The sequence below is a fragment of the Mixophyes fleayi genome, chromosome 12 (genome assembly GCF_038048845.1).
Source record: "Mixophyes fleayi isolate aMixFle1 chromosome 12, aMixFle1.hap1, whole genome shotgun sequence".
Lineage (NCBI taxonomy): Eukaryota > Metazoa > Chordata > Amphibia > Anura > Limnodynastidae > Mixophyes > Mixophyes fleayi.
Genome location: NC_134413.1, coordinates 38,743,100 through 38,766,778, shown reverse-complemented (window position 1 = coordinate 38,766,778; position 23,679 = coordinate 38,743,100). Strand labels below are relative to the sequence as shown.

The window sequence follows — 23,679 nt, the reverse complement described above, 5'->3', positions numbered from 1 at the left end:
AGAAGGTGGTGCAGTGGGTTAAGTGAGAGGGACAAAGGAGAAGATGGTGCAGGGGCATAGGTAAAAGAAAGTGTAAAGAGAGAGACATCTTAAGAATGGGAATGTCAGGGATGCAGCCATCATAAAACACAAGTAGTAATGAAGAATGGAAATGCACAGAGGGGACAAGTGTTAAAAAAAATAAAAAATCAAGCCTTCATACTCCATTTACTTATATTTTCTATACCCCCACTCCTAAATTTCTGCTTCGACCACTGCCCTCTATTCCTGCTCCCGACTGCCTGTGTGAGCTGACAGCTGCTGATCCCTCCTCGCCCAGCGCGCCCACTAGGAGAACAGAACACAGGATGCCATAATCAGGTAAGTTCATATATTTTCTCGTGTGCAATATGTTTTTAACCATCCTTTCTTGAACTGGGGACACTACAGCGTATCCAATAATGTTTAACACTATGTATTGCTCATTATTGAGCTGTAATGTTTTTTGCATATTTATCTGTACAGAGATTTTTAATTAAGAGGAAAAAACATTGCTTGTCATAAATTTTATCTGTAATTGTGTCAATATATCTGTTTTTGTTTGCATTGTAAATGATGTATTAAGCTGCTCTTGGGACTCGCACTCAGTATCTGATATGCTGTAGCAATTTTTATTTGTGAATGAGTTTTTATCTGAGCTTTACTAATGATTTGGGGGCACTACTATGCCATAATATGATTTGTGGGCACTTCTGCATGACCAAATATGAATTGAGGGTAATACTATGTGGCATAATATGACCTTGGGGCACTACGATGTGGTATATATGAACTGGGCACACTACGGTGTGGCATCATATGAACTTCTGCCAAAGGCAAGTCTTTCATTGTTGAATATGATGGGAGCCCAAAGAAGTTGCTGTATCGGGGCCCAGAATTCCTCTTGTCAGCCCTGCCTGTGAGTCAAGGGGGTAGACGCCTCCAGGTAAATAATCTAAATGTTTCCTATCTAATCAAACTGATGGATCACATCCAATTATTTCTCACCCACCTCCTCTATCCCCCTTAATTTATATACTGTGTTATTTAAAATGAATAGAAAAGACACATATCCAATTACTGTAGTAAAACAAAAATATTTTTCTCTGTCATTTTGCTGTAGATGGAAATACTTTTAATGCGGCCGTGTGGATTCAACTGATCATTCAATAGTTATGTTTTTTTTAGATATATGTTAGTTTTATTTCATGTGGAATGATTCATGAACATTCTGCCATTACTATTTAATTGAGGGAAAAGGGTACCTGTTACCTATGTGTGTAAGTACTCTGTTCGTTGTTGCTATTTTGTGGGAGATTTGAAAAAAGCAAAACATTGTTTCCTACAGTGGCGTCTGTATAATTGGTGGTATTGCTGTAGTATGGGGGGGTGTGCTGATGGCAGTGTTGTAGTGTGTTTGGTGCTAGTATTGCTAATAAGTAGGAGAGGGTATTGCTATAATGTGGGGGTGATGCCGGTTGCTGTAATGTGGGGAGTGATGCCGGTTGCTGTAATGTGGGGAGTGATGCCGGTTGATGTAATGTGGGGGGTGATGCCAGTTGCTGTAATGTGGGGGTAATGCTGGACGCTGTAATGTGGGGGTTGATGCTGGTTGCTGTAATGTGGGGGGTGATGCCGGTTGCTGTAATGTGTGGGGTGATGCCGGTTGCTGTAATGTGGGGATGATTGATGTAGTATGAGTGTGTGTGGGGGGTTATTTATTGCTGTAATTTGGGTACTAATAATGTATTGTCATGGTGTTTATTGATGTAATTGGGGTGCTAATAATGTAATGTTGAGGGTCATTAGGAGAAATAAATACCCCCCCCCCCCCCACACACACACACTCATACTACATCATGTTGTACTGCGCCAGCATCAGTGTGCAACAATATAGTGCATGGAGCCCACAACACGTGGGCCTGTGTGCTTTAAATGCCAGGGCTGATTTTTAGTCCCAGTCCGGCCCTGGTCGGGAGCTTCATAAATTGGCATTCCATGGCCTAGCGTCCGTACACAAGCCTCAGATCACCATGTGCAATGCAAGTTGTTGACTGGAGTGGTGTAAAGCAAACCACCATTTGACTCTGGAGGGACAATAGCGCTTCAGGATTTAGCAGTCTGACAGATGAATCTGCGATTGGCGGATGCCAAGAAAATGTTTTGTACCCAAATGCATACTGCCATCTGTAAAATTTTGTGTAGGAGGAGTAATAGTCTGGGGCTGTTTCTCATGGTTTGGCCTGGACCGTCTAATATTATTATTATTATTATTATTATTATTATTTTTTATTTATAGGGAGCTGCAAAGTGTCCGTAGCACTGTACAAGGACAAACAATGGCACAATACAAGGTGAAACAGCACAGTACAAATAACAGTAAGCACTATAACTCTGGGAGCTCAAAGCACAGCTAGAGACAGAGGGTGGGTGATAGTCAGTACAGGCTGGTAACTTGAGCCCAAGAGGGTGGGCGTGGATGACAGGTTAAGAGCCACTGAGAGGAACAGAGAGAAGCGAGAGGAGTCGGAGGGCAGAAGGTCAGAGAGGAGGTGGGCTGAGTAACTGGAGAGCGAAGTTTAAAAGTGGTGGAAACAGGAGGCAGGGGAGCCCTGCTCAAAGGAGCGTACAATCTAAAGGGAGGGGAAGACGGAAACACAAGGGTGAGACAGAGATTCGGGTGAGTCGAGGAGGGGGGGAGAAGGGAAGAGAGGGAGAGGTAGCCGACAGATGGGTGGTTAGGCAGGTGACTGGAAGGCTTTTAAGAAAAGGTGGGACAGATTAGGGGATGTTCTGATGGAGCGAGGGAGCTTGTTCCAATGAAGGGGCGGCGGCGCGGGAGAAGTCTTGGATACGTGCGTGAGAAGAGGTAATCAGAGGGGAAGCGAGTTTTAGAGAAGAAAGATCATAATGCTAAAGAATACAATGATATCCTAGAGAATTGTGTGCTTCGAACTTTGTGGCAACAGTTTGGGGAAGTTCCAGACCATGTTTCAGCATGACAATGCCCTCCCACAAAGCAAGGTCCAAAATTAAATGATTTCAGATCTGTGCTCTTCATCTCTTCACACTTCCACATTTGCCCGACGTCATTCCATCATTGATTGAGATTTTTAAGAGGTTTATAAAACTAAATTAAACGATACAATGTGCTTTGGTACAATAAAACCTTGTCGTAGGAGCAAATTCACTAATGCAATATCTGACCCAACGGTCGTTTATCATGTGATCTGCACGATAATTGGATGAAAAACTAGTGTGTACCCAGCTTAACGGTTTCTGAAGCTTCGCTCTTCTGGAGACTGATTGTATTGCACTTTTCTAGCTAAGCCAGTATCAAGCTACCCAAGGCCAGCAGGTATGAAATCACTCAATAGTTTTCAAATCTGTTGATGTTGGGCAGAAGACTCAATAGTGATAGCCTTGTGGTGTTGAAAAGTGTATCCATTCACTGCCCCCTGCAGAACAAAGTCTTAAGAAACATGTACTCTTATTACACCCTACTAGATTCTTTATATAACAAGTATAGGAAAGACCATTTTATTCACAAAATACATCCTCTAGGTCTGTTACGCCACTTTAAATTAGAAACCAAGTGTATTTGAGCCTTGGTATTTAAGACTTAAAAGGGGGAATTCAGTTGACCGCGTTACGAGTAAAAGTAACGTGGCCTGCGCATTATTACCGATATTACCATTATAATGTACTTTATTATCGTTACTACGGTAGTTTCAACACCGGGTTTTTGCTCCCTTAGCTGGGAGCAGAAAGCCGGGTTAATACTACCGTAATAACGGTAATAGTTTTAACGCCGCGGAATTAAATTCCGCCCAAAAGGTCTGAAAAGTTGAGACCAATTTGTTTGAAAGTTTGTTGTTTTTTTAATCTGTAACTTCAGGGAAATACTTGCTCCTTACGCAAAGGCTGGTAAATGCAAATAGTGATGTGGTTATGAAGATGAGGCAGTGGCATATGTTGATAAATTAATACTAATTTAGTCCCCTTTAAAAAGGTTTTAGCAATGTTTGGGGAACTGGTGACCTTCCATAAGAACGTGAGCATTCATTATGGGAAGTTGACTTTGCTGGATTGCCATTGTGCGTTTGTGGTACAGAACAACCCTATATTTTAAGCTGTTCGCAGGTGTTCCAATGTGATAATCTTGGGCCTAGTGATGAAATCGCCTGATAATTAGCCTATTAATATTTATAGAATTGTTACTTGGCATCAGTCTTTTTGGAGCTGTAGTTCAACAATACTGGCTGCAGTCTTGTAGCATGTGGCCACCATTATGCAGTGTAAACTTTGGTCTAGAAAGGAACTGTGGTGTATTACTGGGTCACTGGAAACTGATGTATTATGCCTAATCTGTCTTAGAGCAGTGCAAAGTGAATACCCACAGTAATTCTATGCATTGGTTTAAGTTCAAGATTCATATCTGCAGCTGAGACACAACCAGAAAGGAATCCTGTAAAGACTTCTGTTGAGGTAGAGTATGAGGAGTATGCTTCTTAGTCTTTGTGATCTTTGGCTTTTAAATACGAGCAAGAGAGTCTCCCCAATGACAAGAAAGATGATCATGAGAAGAAGCAGCAGCCCAGTCAAGACTTATGCAGAGATTGTCAGGGCAGATAATGAAGTGTACAGACAACCCTTGAAAAAGTTTTAATGGAATATAGGTCCAATCTAAACATATGTGAGGGAAAAAACACATTCCGCAATTGGATTGACCATTGATTGAAAGCAATTTTATCTCTTTGTGTGTGTGTGATCAATAGTATTATCAATTAAGATATCTACTGCTTGTGCTCAAAATAACATATTCTCTATGTGTACAAAATAATAAGATTCATGAAATTGTTGCACATGTAAGTACCTTTAAGGTGCCCATGCTGTGATACCCTTGTGATAATGATCTTATTGAAATGGAGAGAATCATTATTTACCAATGGCAGAAATTGTTGTCTGAAGATAACTGCCAAATGCCCCTTATGGCCTATATTGTGGTCATCCTCACTAAAAGGCTGCAATGGAGCTGTAATATCTTGTCTCCCCCCAGCTGTCTCACATAGGCTACACTCTTTTTTTTCTCTCTCTCTCGCTCTCTCTCTCTCTCTCTCTCTCTCTCTGTCATGCGCTCTGTTTCTGTCGCATGCTCTGTCTCTCGCAATGTCTCTTTGTCTGTAGCGCTCTCTCTCTCTGTCGCTCTCTTTCTCGGTCTCATGCCTGACATGAGTCCTGGAACTGGTACAATGTTTTCTACTGAAATACTTCTTCATCTATCATTCTGACTGCCTTTGCCTTTCCTATGAGCCCATAAGCCAGGTCGAAGTACTAATTTATGCGTGTTGCAAGTCAATGCATTGAATGCTCCTAATTACCATTTACCAGTGCTAGTAGGTCAGATACATTGTTCTGGCTCTTCACCTTAACCCTATCCAGTATCATACATTGCATATGTGGTGTCATTTTATTTTCCCCAAGTTATGTATACTGAACTACATTTTAAATTTTTATAGTTAATCAGAAATGTCCTATTGAAAGTGGATCTACAAACAAAATATGTAAACCATTTAAAGGTATCTTCATCTACAATGTATAAGTCACCGGTGGTGGGTGGAGCTATATTTAAAATAACAAAAACACAATACTTTCCTCCCATGATTGGGAACTATATCAAATGGTTTTCTGCCATTACTTATTCAGAGCAAAACTTATGAAGCTTTGTCCCCTCTTCTACACCCCTTTTCCCCCATTAGTCTTGCTGATATAATCACTGGGGTTTCCATTGAGGATTTCCTTGCACCTCCTTTTAGAGCATGTTAATATGCTTTAACATTTAACACTCCCAGCATACTGGTAGGTTAACTGGCTTCTGACTTAATGTGCCTAAGTGATTGTGTGGGCCTGTAGTATGGAATATAGATTGTAAGCTTCACTGGAGCAGCAACTGCTATGAATATTTAAATGTTCTCAGTAAAGCGCTGTAGGCACTAATATATAAAAACCTCTAAATAAATAAATAACATTTTGCTTACATGGCACTAACCTCAAAGCTAATATTTGTGCATGCAAACTCAAGCTGATTCTATTTAAAGAGAGAAACACATACAGGTGTGTATGTAACACTTATTATGATACTCATTACTCGGGTATACATGTAAATGTTACAAGTTGTAGAATAAATATTGCAATATTTTGTGGCGTTGCAATGAATATGGGAAAGCTGAATGGAATGACAAGGGGCCAAGCACATTTTTTCCCCCTATTTTTTTTTTTCTTTTTCTGTTACATGAACATTTTAGAAATATACGCATATCCTCAACATCATCATCAACATTTATTTATATAGCGCCAGCAGATTCCATAGTGCTTTACAATTAGGAACAAACATTAATAAAACAATACTGGGTAATACAGACAGAGAGGTAAGAGGGCCCTGCTCACAAGCTTACAATCTACGCATATGCTGCCCAAATGAAAAGCAATGTGTCTCAGAACAAAAGTTTTTTTAAATTCACTTTACATTACAAAATAAAGTTATTCCTGGTGACTGTGATTTATAGAGAAAATGTGACTGTCTATTGCAGGTTAGATAATGAAATCAAGTATCTGATGATTATTTATAAGGCACAGCATATTCTGGACAATCGTACAAATTGAAATGGGTCACAATACATACAGTAACAGTGGCGCACGCAGGGGGGGTTTCTGGATATCCAGAAACCCCCCCCCCTCTGCTAAAAAAGTGCCCTACATATCGGCACTGTACTATACAGCAACCACGGTGCTGTCTAAGAAGCGTCCGCAGCGGTGCTGTATTGTATACAGCACCGCGGCTGCTGTATAGTACAGTGCAGCCGAAACGGAGCTGCCGCGCATGCACGGCAGCTCTCTAGGGTTTTTTTCTGGGGGTGGAGGAAACCCCCCTGAAAAATCCTCAGTGCGCCCCTGAGTAAACAAAATCACAAATACATGAGGCAGCTACACAGAAGTAGCACAGATGAGTGTGAGTAAAACTGCAGGGACTCACACAGAATGTAGCAAAAGACATGACAGGACATACAGGGGAGACAGACAGTAGACAGACATGAGACAATGGGTACAGGATTCTACCCATACATTCCAGAGTTGCTTTGGTTTTAGTGCAGACTTACTCCTTTGAGCAGTATTACTAACTTGCACATGACCTTATGAGTCTTATGCTATCTGCAGTCTACTGTCTTCTCTTTAACACTGTGTATATAATGAGATTATGTATTAATATTTTCTTGTCAGGTGTGTAGTAAAACATATTGGTGTGAGTCTATACCAATGATAGACAACCTGAAATATTTGGAGGGGCGCATGTGTGTCCCTCCAAAGGAAAGAGGGTGGGCACAACTTCCTCCTCTGGGCAGGCAGCGTGACCTCTCTGCCCCGTGCAGAAGAGGTCACTTGACACGGAGAGTTGGCTGCCCCCATTCTAGATGGATCTGGAGCAGCTAGCTGGGGGGCCGCAAGCGGAGTCTCGCAGTTTGCCTGTTGCCCAAAACTAATATATACACTTCAGTTATTAGAATAGATCCATGGCTTTACCTCACAACTTTTGAACTATGCCTCTATCTGGCATAGGTATATATTTGGGGGGTTTCAACAAGCAGTTTAAAAGTATGTATGTTAGGTTTTTCTTTTGAAGAAGACCTAATTTGATATAATCTCCCTTAATTAAATAAATCAAACTTTTCTGTTGAAAATTAATCATCGCTCTGTGCCCTCAATTACATTGCGCCATGGTGCCCTCTTTTCACACTGTGCCCTCCATCACACTGTATACAAAACAAAAAGACAGTTGTCAGTGCTTATCCTTTACACTGCATATCTGTCTGTATCTAGCAAAATGAAAACCTGAGGTATTAGTTCATATTTTGATCAAAACATTTAAGCCTGCATCCCATCATCATTATATGCAGGTCCTACACTGACCTATATGCTTTAAACACCATTAAAATGCAGTTAAAATCAGATGCACTCACCTCCCAGGTATAGGGGTTTACATCTAGCAAGGGCTGGCTTGTGAGCCACACCCAAATGTGCCTTAAATAGGCTTGATGGACAGCTGCTATGACAATAAGGCAATATTTTGAGACAAAACCAGAGAAAACTGGTCACATCACACTGTGCCATCTTTATCACACTGCTCCTTCAACATCACTGTGCCCTTGATGAATTTGCTCTTTCACCTGCTTCCCCTCTATAGCACTGTTCCATGGTGCCTTCGTTCCTTTACTTTGCTTTCCATTGCCTTCTCTTCTGTCTTCTTGCTTGCTCATGAATCGTGGCTCTTCTCTGCACACTATTCACTGAAAATTGCGGGCGTACTGGCCCGAAAATCAGTGCGAACTGAGGAGGATATATATAATCATTTTTATTATTATTCTGGCAAGCAGGGGATGGCAGGCCCCGTTTTCAGGCTTGGCCCTGCTCATGCTGAAAGTTATTTCCTAATATTTTCCAAAGATATAAATGGAATTGCTATACTTCTTAAAACTGTGCAATTATCCTTTTAAGCGTGCTACTGATAGATGAGACCCTGGCAACATGATCAGTATCCAGTTTGACCCCACACATGGAGAAGATCGATCCATTTGGCATGTGGGCCGACTGGTCAGTGTCAGTGGGTCCTTTTGTGTAGTTGGAAGATAAACACACAGCCAGGCCTAATCTGTTGTTTTGGGGCTGCACAACACTATAATATTGGAGCATGGGGGGGGGGGGGGGTCATTGTTACATTTAAGACTTTTGCCTGATAATGTAGTAACTATCCTGTCACCTGTTCATAGTGGAGACAGTCTTCTTGTGACTGAATTGCTTCATTAAATTGCATCCAATTCACAAAGAATTAGTAGAATAATTGAGGTTATTGGTACTTTGTGCCTCAAACCTCAGTGATGTCAGTAGTTCTTAGTAAATTGGTAGGCTGAATGCTGATTCAGCCCGCAAGATTACTGCCTCCATATAGTGCAGTGGGGCTGAAGTTTCATAATGTAGCCTCAGATGAACTGTACATTACACATACTTGTTTGCTGCAAAATATGCCTTAATGATGTCAAATCAATCATGTGGACAATAGTTAGATCCTAATCTCGCTAGCAGTATTTTTATAGATGTGTTCCTCGCTCCTGTCTGGTTGTTTTCTCAGTTTGTCCTATCAAACACAACTATATTATTTCATGTATTACTAGTGGACCCCGCAGTGCATGGATTGGATTGCAGAGCCTCTTGTGTAACAAATTTGGAACCATTATTTGCATGTATGATGTAATGTTGTTATAAGCACATATTAACTCCACTCTTCCAGGTTTATTTTAATGTCTTTAGGGAAAAAAATAATGTATGCTCCATTTTAGCATATGTAGATAAAGTCAGTACAGACATTCTTGCAATAGTCTTGCAGTGAGAAGAAGAAATCTTTTTTTCAGGTAAATATAATTAATAAAACAGGTATTAGTATAAACAAACCATGCAGCAATGATAAATATACTCCATGTTTTCAGCTCAGTAGACAAGCACTAAACATATTCATGTATTTGAGACATTATCATCGTGTACATGTCTGCTGTAATGTATCTGATTTCCCAACCTCCTGGTCTACAGAGAAATGTTTGTCATGTCCTTGTGCTTATCCAGTATGTTCTGTAATTGTTTGCATGGTTTGTTTGAGCATAAGGAAATTCATGCAGCCTTGTGTAAAGAGGGAATAGAGTCAATTCAGGAAATGCCACGGTTCCTGTTGTGAAGTAGTACACTCAGCGCTAACCTGTGCTTCGTTTCCTCAAACCACTCTTATCCAACATGTGCAGGTTTTATGGGCCAGATTAGCCAAACAGTATTTTCATACACCTTAAAGTATCATATCGATTTTCAGAAAGAAAGGGATCTGTTCTTCAAATATAACAGATCTAGATTTAGTCTTTGAAGTGAACCAATCACCTACACAAAGTGGAGGTAGCCATTTTGTGGGCTGAACATATATTTTTGACAATTTACAGCTGATCTCTTCACTAGGAACCAGTGACTGCCTTGAGGCATTAGGCATACTTGCCAACTTATGGCAAATATGATCCGGGAGCCTGCCGGGGAAGGTGGGCGTTCAGGGGGCGGGGCTCCAAAAATCGTGTCATTTTGGTCCCGCCCTGTGATGTAATGGCGCATACCGCGTCATTTTACAGCGGTGGTGGGGCCAAATGCGATTCCCGGTGAATCTCGTTGTTTTGGACCTAAGATCCGGGAGATTGCCACACTCTCCCGGGAGTCCGTGAGACTCCCGCGAAATGCGGGAGTCTGCCAGACATTCCGTGAGAGTTTGCAAGTATGGCATTAGGCACCGTGTCTCATGCCTCCGTAATGTAAATGGCCTCAAATTAATTGTTAAGCTACATTCTTGTGACTATTTGTTCAGCCCTTTTACAATGGCTGCCTTCACTTTTTGTAGATAACCGGTGCACGTCTGGCATGGAAAACCAGAAAATGCAAGTAAAACAAACTCCAGTAATTGAGTTGCTCAGTGCGCCCTGCTTTTCCTTCAGCTCCATCATTTCCTTTTTAATGCAAAAATTATAACATTTTCTGTTCCTGTTTGAACCATGCAGATTACATGCAACATATACATTTTCATCATGGATGTCTGTATCAGAAATTCATAACATGCTACATAAACCGAAAAGACTTGTAGCGTCACCAGCAAATAGAAAACTGTGCACAGTTAGTCACAAATAGCGTGGAGAGCATTGGCTGCTGTATTTCTTTGTTCAGTATCTGCACAGCAATTGTTGAATACATATCTGTGACGGAGGAAAAGTACACCCATGAGAAAGCACCCTGATTGTTTCTAAAAATCCCAAAACAGAATAATTAAACCCCTATCCTCAACATTGTTAGTCCTCCTCCTGCAGATTTCCTATGGTGAAAATACCCTGAAAAGTGTTCAGATATTTGTCAATTATCTAAGGGTGTATGAATAATTAATACATTATACAGTTTCCAGATCTGTTCTGGCACCACTTTCCCAATGATGCAGTACATTAAAGCCTACAACCTTGGATTTTCAATCCTGACTCTATCTGACTTTCACCAAATGTTAACTGTAGCTAAAAATATAAAAATAATAAATGGTGCTACTCATTGAGCCGTCCTACAGGATGTTTAGCTTGGTTAAAATTGATACAGTGCATATTTTAACTTTAATTGCGCCTGTGACGTCTTGGTGAACTTAACTAGCACTCTAAAGGTGTGCTACAGGCATACTTAAAGCAGCTGGTTGTGCATACCCAAAGTGTAGAGCTTGTATGCTGGGAGCTTGTTCCTAGCTTGCTGCTAAAACTAATTGAAGTATTTTCACATGGATATAAGGTCTAACAAAGCAGTATTTATTATACATTTTGGCCCTCCACCAGTATTATGAGTATTTCGGGGTATTGCTACAGTCATAGACATAGAAGTCAGAGTAACTTGCTGTCTCCTGAGTATTCTCAGACAACTAAAACTGCATTAGTTATTTTAAGACAATGGTTTTATAATTGCAATTCATTTTTCAGGTACAGAAGTCATCTTTAATATCCATATGTTTGTTTATTACAATATCTGCACTTTATATTTGACATAAATGATTTATGCTTAGAAACTTAGTCTGGTTGTTTTGTTTTCTCTATATTCAGTGTCAAACAAGCGGCCCCCGCAGGTCTACATCACCAAGGTTAAACAGTTTGAGGGCTCATCTTGTTTTGTGAGACGGTCTCAGTGGACCCTGGATCAGCTCAGACAAGTAAATGGTATTGACCCTAATCGGGTAAGTTATGAACTAACTAGCTCACAAGTATATAGTTTATTTATATGTGGTATGGTAAATGAGAGTGTCTTCTTGCCACTTATTTCCCTTGTCTACATTCTTAAGTTATTCCTGGTTTTCTTGTTAGTTACTACAAATCTCATTACTTTGCACATTTCCACTTTCAGAAATGTCTGTCTGGTAATTTCAACATTTTTGCTTTAGTAAAATAAAACATTATCCAGAGAATGCAGCACAAGTGTTGCCTAACAAGCAAATTATTATGAGAAACTGTAACATGCTTGTTTTGAATTACCAATTATTCAAAACGACATTGACTGCATTTAGCAAAATAAATATCAGTGAGACAGCTTATGGCCTTAGTCATTAAGGAGAGCAAAGCATGAAAAGGAGTAACTTTGCACCTGGGCAAAACCATGTTGCATTGGTTGGAGAGGTAAATTTATAGTTTGGGTAGGGCATGTCCTAGATCAACTTTAAATCTCAGTGTAAAAATAAAGCTATCAAGTATTTGTGTGCTAGATGAAAAAAAACAGCCAATATTTTAAATGATGTGCAAAATAATAAACTAATTTGCACCCCTTGCATTTCAACATGGTTTGTCCTGGTGAACATTTACTCCTTTTTTTGCCTTACTTTCCTTAATGACTCAGGGCCTTAGTGTTAACTTCTCTGGGCCAGTCTCCCTCGTTGTGTGCATGTGTGGCCCAACTTGTCAGCGCCAGCAATTTTGGCATTCCGTGGCCTTAGTTATTTTTAAAATATAAATACATGCTTTCAATGTTGTTTTTAAGTTGATGAAGATTATTTTCTCCATTTTAATAATTTAACATAGTTTCAGCTATCTACACTAAAAATAATTTATTTCAACCCAATACTGAGAAGGTATCAAAAGAACAGACATTGCAGCTTTAAAAGTCCCGCTCTAGATTAATAGGCTCCAAAATGCAGAATTGTGGTTCAGCCTTCACCAGCACCGCATAACACCATCTGGTAACCTCTTTGATAGTTATGGCGATGAGCTCTATCATTGCGCCGTCAATAAAGCTTTTCACCTTTTAATAAGTAGACTCCTTAGATTCTGGAATCCATGAGGTTCAGCTTAAAGTGCACCTCTCCTCCTACACACAGTGGAGGCAGCCATTTCCTAGTCTGATCCAATTTTCATAAGAATGGACACTAATCACTAGCATAATGGATATCTTGTCATGAGTGTTCATCATGAGTGCGTTGCTACTTCACTTTCTATTTCCATTAGATTGATAGGCTGCATGAATATTAGAGCATGCAATGTAATAATCACAGTTGCTAAGATGGTATTTCAAATGGCTTACATCAGATGTAAATTTTTCTTTGTAAGGCTTTGATATGAAACCGTTATCTACTTTGTATCTTTATATGGCCATTAATCCACAACATGTATGATAGAACATGTTAAACCACAGAGTTTAGTTAATGAAAACCACTGTCATAACAGCATAGTGATGCAGTAATTTTATTTGATACATATTTATGCATTTATTTGTTAAGAATCTTCGCCACACACCTCAGTAAAATATGGATAATTATTAATATTTTTAAAGAATGCTATGTAGTAGTAGTTTTTGTTAAAAGCTTCTATATTATATTGTATAATAGATAGCTATTGGACGAGCAATGGCATTGTCCATTGTAACATTGTTTTTTTTTATTTGATCTTTATACGTGTTTTCATTGTGGACATTCCATGGTCTATTGGTTTGAATGGCTAGATCAGACATTAAAGATAAATCTATAACAGTGATTCTTTCATGGTAAAATTATGGAAGCGCTTATGATTACCATAGTAATATGTTAATCTTCGTTGATTGACTGTATCGCGATCACGTGACTAATCAGGACAATGTTAAATAGTGTCGAGAATCATGTCTAATCTTTTCTCTGAAACCTCCAATCATAACAAAGGGGGGCGAAGAAACGCTTTAGAAGTGGAGTCACCCGTTTTGATTGTAAAATATGCTTTTCTGTTATGTGGTCACCGCTTTTTGCTACTGATTTAGTGGCAATGTGCACGGCTGATGGTATGTTACTATTCAATTTCCGGATTGACAGTCTAGCGCTGTATTGGAGGTTGACTGCATATGCGACTTTGCGTTGTGTGGCTGTTCCTTCTCACTTGGAGGACCCTACAGGCAAGTATATGGGACTGACTCAATATATACAGGATTGGGGAGCCTTGAGCTTCTACTAGCAATTACTGCATCACTATGCTGTTATGACCGTTGTTTTTATAAACTAAACTCCGTGGTTTAACACGTTCTAACATGCATGTTGTGGATTAATGCCCATGTAAAGGTATAACGTGGATAACAATTTAATATCAAAGCCTTACAAAGGAACATTCACGTTTGATGTAAGATCTGTTGGAGATACCATCTTAGGTATGCTTTAAGTGGTCCTACCTCTTCATCACGTAGAGTGCTTCAGTGCTGAAGAATTTCACTTGGCTCTTTCACTCATTGCGCAGATGGCAATTTATGAAAGTGACCATTACATTATCTACCCTGAAAGCTATTCCATGTGTACAATTTCAGTTGAGGTTTTCAAAACGATTTGCAGTAGTGAAATGGACAAGAGTAAGCCACAGCAGTCCTTCCAGAAATGAATTTGACTCTTAATTCAGTAAACTCAATTATGTCTATTCATTACTATGACACCAATCCACCACTGCTGCATCCTTGGCTTGTTATCATTGAGGTACCCAAAGTCAATAAAATCATAAACAGCAAGGCCCAATAACAGTCGTTGGTGCCGTTTCCACAGTTTAACGTTGGGTTTAAAAGTGTGGCACATGGAGATCACATGTCTGAAGTGTTTTTAGGAAGCTTTTAGGAATTTTATCAATTTTGCCAGTGTTTGTGTGAATGTACCCTAAAGCTGATAGGAGACAGGAGTGGTTGCTCCCTCAGAGGTGATTGAAGACATGGAGTTACAGCAGAGGAGATAAGACACATGTTCATGTTTGCCCACTTTTTTTCCGGCATAGGATTTAGGAGTTTTTTTCTGCAGGTGGTTGTTCAGTAATCACCATCCTTCCTAAGCAGGAAAGCTATGGGGCGTCTATAAATACCTCTGCGGTTTTTTTCCTCAACAAATGAAAAAATACTTTTCTTTTTTTTTTTTTTACTCATTAAATTCTTTGCTTGAAATTTTTGACCAGAAATGCAGGGTTTATTCGTATCATATATCATGGCATCTGTGTAAGCCTGTCTTACAGAATTGTAAGTTTGTAGAGTTGTATTTTTAGTGTAATAGGTGGCAAACCCTTACAGAGCGAAATGTTATCTGATCAGTCCCTGTCTACACTCAATGGAATTCAAAGCAAGAAATGTCACTACAAATATCATCTTTTCTTATTTCAGTAGAAGGTAACCTTATGTTCAAACATTGGGAAGACAAATTAGTCTTGTTACCATGAAAGACAATGAGGGAATAAGATTTTGTTTTGTTTTTTCTTGCAACTTGTTTAAGATGTAGAGAAAGCAGCTGAATAGGCTTTCCTGTTGTGTTAATTCTATTTCTCTATAGTGCTGGCAGTTGAGTTAAACGCCTCATTTGACTTGTCTTAACTATTGTTTAACAGCTTCCTCTGCATTGCTGAGATGTGATTTAGTTTGTCTCCATACGTTGTTATTAAATGCTTTCACTTCTGTCTTTCCTATTTTAAAATCCTAGGGTGTTGTCACACATGCAGTGCGCACTAACATGTATACAGCTAGAAAAGCGCTAGCGTTCATAGTGCTCAAGTGCTCCCATGCTGACAAAATTGGAGTAAATGAAGACCGTTCACCCACTGTCACACTGGAGCACTTAAGTTCATAAGATGCTGCAAATCAAAGTGCCACAATGATGTAGTTCGTTCTTGATTACAGTACAAGTTCAAGACATGGTCAAGTTAATTAAAGCAGTTTAGTGCAAAGTGAGCGTAGACCACTTAATGGCAATCCAGTTACCCCATGTCAGCTCAAATTTGGCTTTAGTGGTCCTGTGGGCACATACATACTTTAGGTGATATTCAGGGTAGGGTGATGATTTACGAGCAAAATAAAAATGGCTCCCTGGATAAATTGTCTGTTATCAAATGGGGTTATGGTGTCAGTACGGTGGAGTATACATTGTAAAGGGGAGCAGCAGCTAGGAATTCCCAGAACTGAGTCCAGTGTGTCTAGAACCTGTGCCCAAAGGAAACAAAGTAGCACATCCAAGATAAACGTAATACTGTTGCACTGTCCTGTTGGTATTTAGAGCAGCCTCAGTTGGTGCTTAAGCCATGAAAATACATATAGCTGCAGGAGACATAGACCTATGCAATAGTAACATATGAATTAAGTTATTCCTACCATTCATTGATGCTGTAAAGAGCAGCTAAAGCCTCTACAATCCTGCTATATCTGTCAGATCACTGCTAGTCTTGAAGGGTCAGCGATTGACACAGTGCATTGTACAGCATAGAGGGTAATTTCGGCTGTGAGCAAAATTGTTTCTAATGGGGTTGGCCCCATCTATATCCTTCCAGACTGCCACTGCGTCCAAATGGCATGGTCACTCAACTGTACCTCTCATCTCCTGATCTCTCTCCCTCCATGTTCTCTCTAGGGTGTCTGTCTGCCTCTCTGTCATCTCCTGGATGTCCTCTAGATTTCTTAAACTTAATATTGCTAAAACCTTACTCATTGTCTTTCCGCCATCTAGAACCTCCTCCCAATGCTCCCTCTCCATCACTATTGACAATTCTTCTATCTCATCTGTTCCCCAACATCGCTGCCTGGGGGTCCTTGTCAACGACTCGCTCTCCTCTGCCCCACACATTCATCCTCTTACCAAATCCTGCCACTTCCAATTACTTACCATTGCTCGCATTCGGCCCTTCCTCTCCCAGGACGTCACCAAATATATCATCCACTCTCTGATCATCTCTGACTTGGACTACTGTAATCTTCCTGGCCTCCCCCATTTTCATCTTGTTCCTTTTCGATCTATACTCAATGCTGCTGCTAGACTCATCCTCCTTTCTCACCGCTCCACTTCTGTCTCCCCCCTCTACCAAGCCCTACACTAGCTCCACTTCCCCTACAGAATCCTTTTCAAGCTCCTCACCCTCACATACAAGGTCCTTGCCAACTCCACTGCTCCCTACATCTCCAACCTCATCTCTATTCACACTCCTTCCCGCCCACTGCGATCAGCCAATGATCGTCGCCTCTTCTCACTCACGTATACAAGACTTCTCCCGCGCTTCCCCCTCCATTGTATGATCTCCCTCGCTCTTTTAGAACTTCCCCCAGTCCTGTGCAATTTCAAACGGGCATTAAAAACCCACCTTTTCTTAAAAGTCTATCGGTCATCCACTTAACTTCCCACCTTGTTGGTTACCTCTCCCTCCCATCCCTTCTTCTCCCTTTCACTCTATTCTTTTTAGCTGTGCTTTGAGCTACCTGAGGAGGGGAGTTGCTTATAACGTACAGTAGCTGGGGAAGGGAATTTCCTTCACCGAACTGGGACCTCAAAGGTTTCTCTGTTTCTGGCATACAGTAGTTTTAGGAAAACCAATCTGTTATTGGTGCTCTGTGGTTGGGTGTAAAATTATCAAAATCTGTTATTGAGCATAGATGTTACAAAACCCACAAATAATCTCTAATGCCAACAATCTGGTGGACAGTATGGACTGCCTGCACAGCATCTCCAATAAGTGCCCTGCCTTATCCCACTGGTCAAAATATATAAGCTGGGTTTGTTGCAGCTTTTGACTGTTGGTGAACCTCTGTAGCAGAAGTTGGGATTGCAGCACTTTATCCCACACCAGTGTCAAGTAGTTTGTTTTCTGGGCAATGTAAAAACACTATGATTATTGCCAGGGTTTTCATTAGGTTAGCACCTTTTGCACATTTGTTTTCTTGTATGTGTTTATATCAACAATATAGGATCAACGCAGACACGTCCTGTCTCCTAGCCTCCCATCACATGACCCTCTTCTCCTTTTTCAGGTTTCATTCTATAAAGATAGTAAACCGCTCTTTTTCACTCCTCATGGTAGGGCCTTAGATAAATGACCGATAAGGAGGTCTTAATGAATAGCATGTATAGTGGAAGGTAGAGAAATATACTGTAATTAGCTAGGATAATATACCACAAAGATATCACAGACAACACATGGGGGGGGGGGGGGGGGTCGTCAACATTCAGCCCAGAACTTCGAGGGTGTAGTACTACTGCAGTTGTACTAGATACCATTACAGTGTGTGCGTGAAGGGGGGGTTATGTGTAGTTTAACAATAACACATTCTACATAAGTGGAATAAGTCACTTTAACCTCTTACTAAACATTAGGTCACCGCTCAATGTTTGTTTTTCCCTTACAAGTTTTCTTCTTTTATAGTATTAAATTTGGTTTGTCAATTAATGTGTATGGAGGCAAGGCCACAGTCCCGAGGCGTGCCTAGCACTTAGATGGTGCTCGCCACAAAATACTCTCATTACCGCATGCACCTGCCCCATCCATTACAGCAGCAGTCCGTGGATTAACCACATTGCATCCTGGTCCATTAGGGACAAACCTGTCTCAATGAGGACAGAACCCACAAATAGATACTGTCCCACCTAAATCGGAAGAGTTGGGAAGTATGCTTTTACAGAATAACTGCAAATATATACGTTTTGATGTGTACCTATGAATACAAATAGTAACAAGTGCACACAGAATCTCTTCCTGGTTTTTGCTAGCATACAGTCTGTAAAAGTGCCAACAGAGTTTGTATCCGGTCATACAGGAATCATGAGTCTGTTTTGGCAGTCTTTGCATTTATAGCCAGCAGCAAGTATGGAAACAATGGGGTAAATACTGATTGTTGCAATGAAATAGTTAATGTTTACAGACAAGTGTTTTCTTTATATTTTACATGTGTTAAGACACTTCCTGCAGATTGTGTACTTTCCCTGTCATTTACGAATACCTGAATATAGCTGAAACCTAGTACTATTTACAACATTGTTTATATTTCTGCAAATGATCACCAGGATTCAGACGTCGATCCCTTGTTGGGAACTCACTATGAAAGGTGGCAAAGTTATTATTCTGCTATAGGGGGACCTGGGAATCCACAACTCGGGTCAATAATATATACCCTCATTGTGAAGCGAAATTTTTATGTCCATAGATTATCCATTCTAGATATTCATAATAATATTATATAGTGAGGTCGACTTTATTTCCCTGAATTACTTGTACATTAACAGACCTTTTTGTATCCGATTGCCAAATTTATTTTTTTACAAGATTTTCCTTTATATGCCTCATTGTGTATCTTATATGGATATCCAAGTCACAAAGGGCTCTTGCACTTCCAAATCTCTGTTTACATGGGTGAATGGGTTTCATATTTCACAAGGAACGGAATGACGTGTGCATAGTTTTCTGCTTAACTTTGTGATTTGCTGTCTACACCTGTATAAGCAAAATGGATTATATCCAAGGCATCCATACAGCCAAAGTAAGATATTAAAGATCACTACTCTGAAAGCAGTTATTTCCTCTGGAATGTTGGTGTATCCAAGTTCACAATTACCAGAATCAATAGTGAAAAAACTATTTTCTAACAGGACTTTACCCTGTAGTACAATGTTGTTTCACTTTGGCCATTTGCAGGAGTCCCCGGAATTCGACCTTCAGTTTGATAACGCTTCTGATCAGTGGGTGGCTAGTTCTGGCTCTGAGAAATTTACTTTCTTCCAAATCCTGCATCACACATGTCAGAGATACCTCTCAGACAGAAAGCCTGAGTTCATCAACTGCCAGTCCAGGCTCTTCTCAGGTGAGTACGGCTGCATCAAAGTCTAAGGGCTAGTTTTACTAAGCTGCGGGTTTAAAAAAGTGGGGATGTTGCCTATAGCAACCAATCAGATTCTAGCTTTAGTTTATTTAGTACCTTCTACAAAATGACAGCTATAATCTGATTGGTTGCCATAGGCAACATCCCCACTTTTTCAAACCCGCAGCTTAGTAAATCTAGCCCTAAGTGTTGAATGTTGTTGCAGTAGTAGTCCATTTCCGTAATGAGACAAAAAGGTTTGTGCCAAACTAAGAAAAATGGGGGACATTTTTTTTTTTTTTTAAATTGTGCATCAGGGAAAAAAGTGCTGAAATCCATTATCACCACCATCTGTTACTGTTTTTGGGTTTTTGTTTTCATTTTTTTTTTTTTTTTGTTATGTTTGTTTGTTTTGCTGATCTGTTTTCATAAATGTTGTCTTCTGCCTTTAAATCACTTAAATGTGTCCCCAGATGCAATACTATTGACTAGCCTACGAGACAGTTAGACTCTGGTTGTGTAATCGGAGTGTTTTTATTTACTTATGATCATGAGTGGTCTGGTGGGAATTCGATTTAATGCCATTAGCTATTTCATACTTTTGAGGGCAAGTGATGATATTGAAGCTGGCAACAAGGTAAATTATACTGGTGCTCACATCTTCAGAGTCTTCACATCTCATCATTAGTAGTTGTTTCATGAATCTAGTTATCCACAGTAAACTGGAGGCCGTTTATGAAAACTCTTCTACAGGAAATTGTGTATAAAAAGGTGACGTTGCCCATAGCCACCAATCGGATATTTGCTTTCATTTTTGTGACTTGTATTTAAAAAAAAAAAATAAAAAAAAATCTTGATTGTTTGCTATGGACAACAGCTCATATACTTTGCAGTAGAACAGTTTTCACAAATATCTCTCATCACTCATTTTCAAGTTTAATCACAACCTAAGCTAACCTTGTTGACAGTATCTCTTTAAATCACTGTTTACCAGACTTGAGTATATGTTTGAAAAGCATGGCCTACTCCAAAGAAAATATAAAGGAATTCTGATTCATATGTATGCATTTTTATCAATTGTTATGCATTTCTAAAGCTGTCTTTATATTACTGCAATAAGGAAGAATGTATATTTTTTTTGTTTTTCAGGAAACAGTATATTACACTCTGCTGCCGACAGTGTAACCAGTGCTGTACAGAAAGCTAGCCAAGCCCTTAATGAGCGCGGAGAGCGACTTGGTCGTGCTGAGGAATCAACAGCGGAAATGATGAATAGTGCACAACAGTTTGCAGACACTGCCCACAAGGTGAGCAACACAACTGTATGTGTTCTGTGTGTGCGTGTATACAGCCATGTGAAAAAGAAAGTGCAACCTCTCTCAATCAGTATTTTATTTTTCTTTTATATAGCAGGACATTACAAGATTAATTCCTATATTTTGGTACATCTGATCATTTGTGGCAAATAACGCATAACAGATGTTACTTTGTCAATGTTTATTTAACACAAATTAAGCCAATACAAAGAAGCCATGTGTGAAATAGTATACTTAAGGACCTGGTTGCTTATAGAACCACCTTTCACAGCAATAAATTGATGGATTCATCTTTTTGAATGAGTTTGTCACTTCCAAAAGGGGAATTTTGATTCCTTACAACAGTGTTGCTGCTCATTAATGTTTGAGGTAATTAGTTTATGCACAATTCTCTTAATGTCCACACTACAGCATCTCAATGAGTTTGAGATCTTGATTTTGAGGTCTTGATTTCCCTAGATTACCCTATTACCATCCTCGACACTGCTAACGCAAGACAACAACCTTCTGACCAACATTGCAACACACACAGCCCACTCAGTACTTTTACCTTTGCAGTCTGGCTGGTCCATTGTGCAATATGATGTAGCACATGCCCTTGTGTTTCTAACTCCCATTGTCCTATAGATTGTAAGCTTTCGAGCAGGGTTCTCTTACCTCTCTGTCTGTATGTATTACCCAGTATTGTCTTATTAATGTTTGTTCCCAATTGTAAAGCGCTAAGGAATTTGCTGGCGCTATATAAATAAATGTTGATGATGATTTATACTTTTCCATTCCAAAACCTTGATTCTTTTATTTTTTAGTCATTCAGTTGTAGATTTGCTGATTTGTTTAGGATTATTGTCTTGTTGCATGATCCAATTTTAGCTAAGCTTCAGTTGTCAGACAGATGGTCTCAGATTTTCTTCTAGAATACTCTAGTATAAAGAGGAATTCATGGTGGACTCAAGGATTGGGGGGCATCCCAGTCCTGTGGCTGCATTTCAACCCCAACAGTCGTGCTTGACAGTTGGCATGAGGTCCTTGTGGTGATAATGTTTGGTTTTCGTCAAACATGGCACGTGTGTTATGGCCAGATAATTCCACTGTTCAGATGAAACTCAGCTGTACTGCAGTGTTTTTTTGGTTTTTTTTTTGTAGTGGAGTGGGTGGGAGCTGCTTTTTCCTGGCTATCCTTTAATGACAGACATACTTGTCCAGTCTTTTTCTGAAGCAGAGTCCTTGGATGTGTAAAGATAATACTAATTATGTCCAGCAATATTGGACATGTTCTGGTTTGCTTTTACATCTTCCATTGGCTGTTTAATTTTAATTTCCATTAATGAGTATTTTTCTTTGTTTTGCATTTAACTAACATCCTGTACCATTATCTGTCCTAACCTAACTATCACAAACATTTTACTTCTCTCCACAGCTTGCTATGAAACATAAATGCTGACACTCTTGACTGGAAAAAAAAACATGACCACCCGTTTGCCCCTGCCGAACTCTCTATGTCAAAACCTCAGCACAAGGTTATTAATAAAAATACCAATATTTTTATTTTGAATGGGACGCCTGTTGATCTCTTCCTGCCACTCCCATGTTGCTTTTCTGGTACAAGTTGGGCCAATGCAAGGGTACAGAATAAATCCTGTTAGAGTTAGTTCTGGATATAAAAGGCAGGGTACATCTTACAGAGCCACTTTTCACGCTACTACTGCACGGACATCAATTGGAGGAAGGATTTTATTCCAAGGACAGACCCAAGGCAGCACCCCGGAGATACAAGCAGCTAAGTTGGTTTGTGACTGAAGATGCAGGACTCACTGTTTACCAAGATTGTTAGCTATCGGTTTTTGAGCCAAACACCTGCACTCATGTGAATATTGCCTCACAAAAGGAGCTGCTGTGGCTGTTTATGGGGAGGTTGGTTATCTTACAAGTACTGCCGCAATCTACTTCACATTAAAGTCTTGCTCAGAACCCTTTGTTTCCAATGGCAATATTAAACAGCTTTGCACAGACAAGCATGTATGAATTGTTTGCATTGCTTCGTCTGCTTCACTGGACATTGTTCTTTTTTATACTTTTATGGCATATATCACCATCATTTGTTGAAATCGCCATCACGTTCGTCATGCCAGTGTTTCTACAGAGCTGGCACATTTTTAACAATTCTGTGTGTTTAATTTTGAACCATGTTGCATAATAATTGTCCAAGCAATAAAATGGTTACTTATGTCTTTAGACAATTCTGGCATGACTTTTTTTGTTTCTTTAACAGCAGGCGCACAAAAATGTATTTGTGGTACGTACATATGATCATTGTTTTCACATTTTTAGCTAAGTGTTTGAGGTGAAGTATTTTGGTAGATACAGTTCCCTTTTCAGCTTTGGTTGACATGTACTATTTGTAAGAAGTACATATTATGGCATTACATTACCAGTCACTGGCTATTTTATTTTTTTTATCTGGTAATTGAACATTTGCTTGTGTTGCTGCTATGATGCCTCTGTGCATATACCGTAAGTAGTTTTTCATTTTCAGCTACTAAAGTAGTCCCCTAGTAGAAATATATAAGGACTTAAAAGCAGTGATGGCTAACAGCCATTTCAAGTGTAACACTGCGTTTGATAAGGAGTGTGTAATACATGAAATGGGTGTGGGCCGGGAGTGCTTTTAAACTCT

At 39.7% G+C, this 23,679-nt stretch overlaps 1 protein-coding gene across 2 annotated transcripts in view; it reads left to right on the top strand.

Annotated features, from left to right (window-relative positions):
- The window catches only part of STXBP6 (syntaxin binding protein 6), a 57,137-nt gene extending 33,895 nt beyond the window's left edge, over nucleotides 1–23,242 (top strand). For both annotated transcript variants that reach the window (XM_075193369.1, XM_075193368.1), the window contains exons 3-6: nucleotides 11,715–11,845; nucleotides 19,527–19,692; nucleotides 20,839–20,996; nucleotides 22,423–23,242. In XM_075193369.1, coding sequence (XP_075049470.1) covers nucleotides 11,715–11,845; nucleotides 19,527–19,692; nucleotides 20,839–20,996; nucleotides 22,423–22,446 — 479 coding nt within the window. In that variant the 3' untranslated portion in view covers nucleotides 22,447–23,242. The remainder of the gene's footprint in view (nucleotides 1–11,714; nucleotides 11,846–19,526; nucleotides 19,693–20,838; nucleotides 20,997–22,422) is intronic.
- The last annotated feature ends 437 nt before the right edge of the window (nucleotides 23,243–23,679 follow it).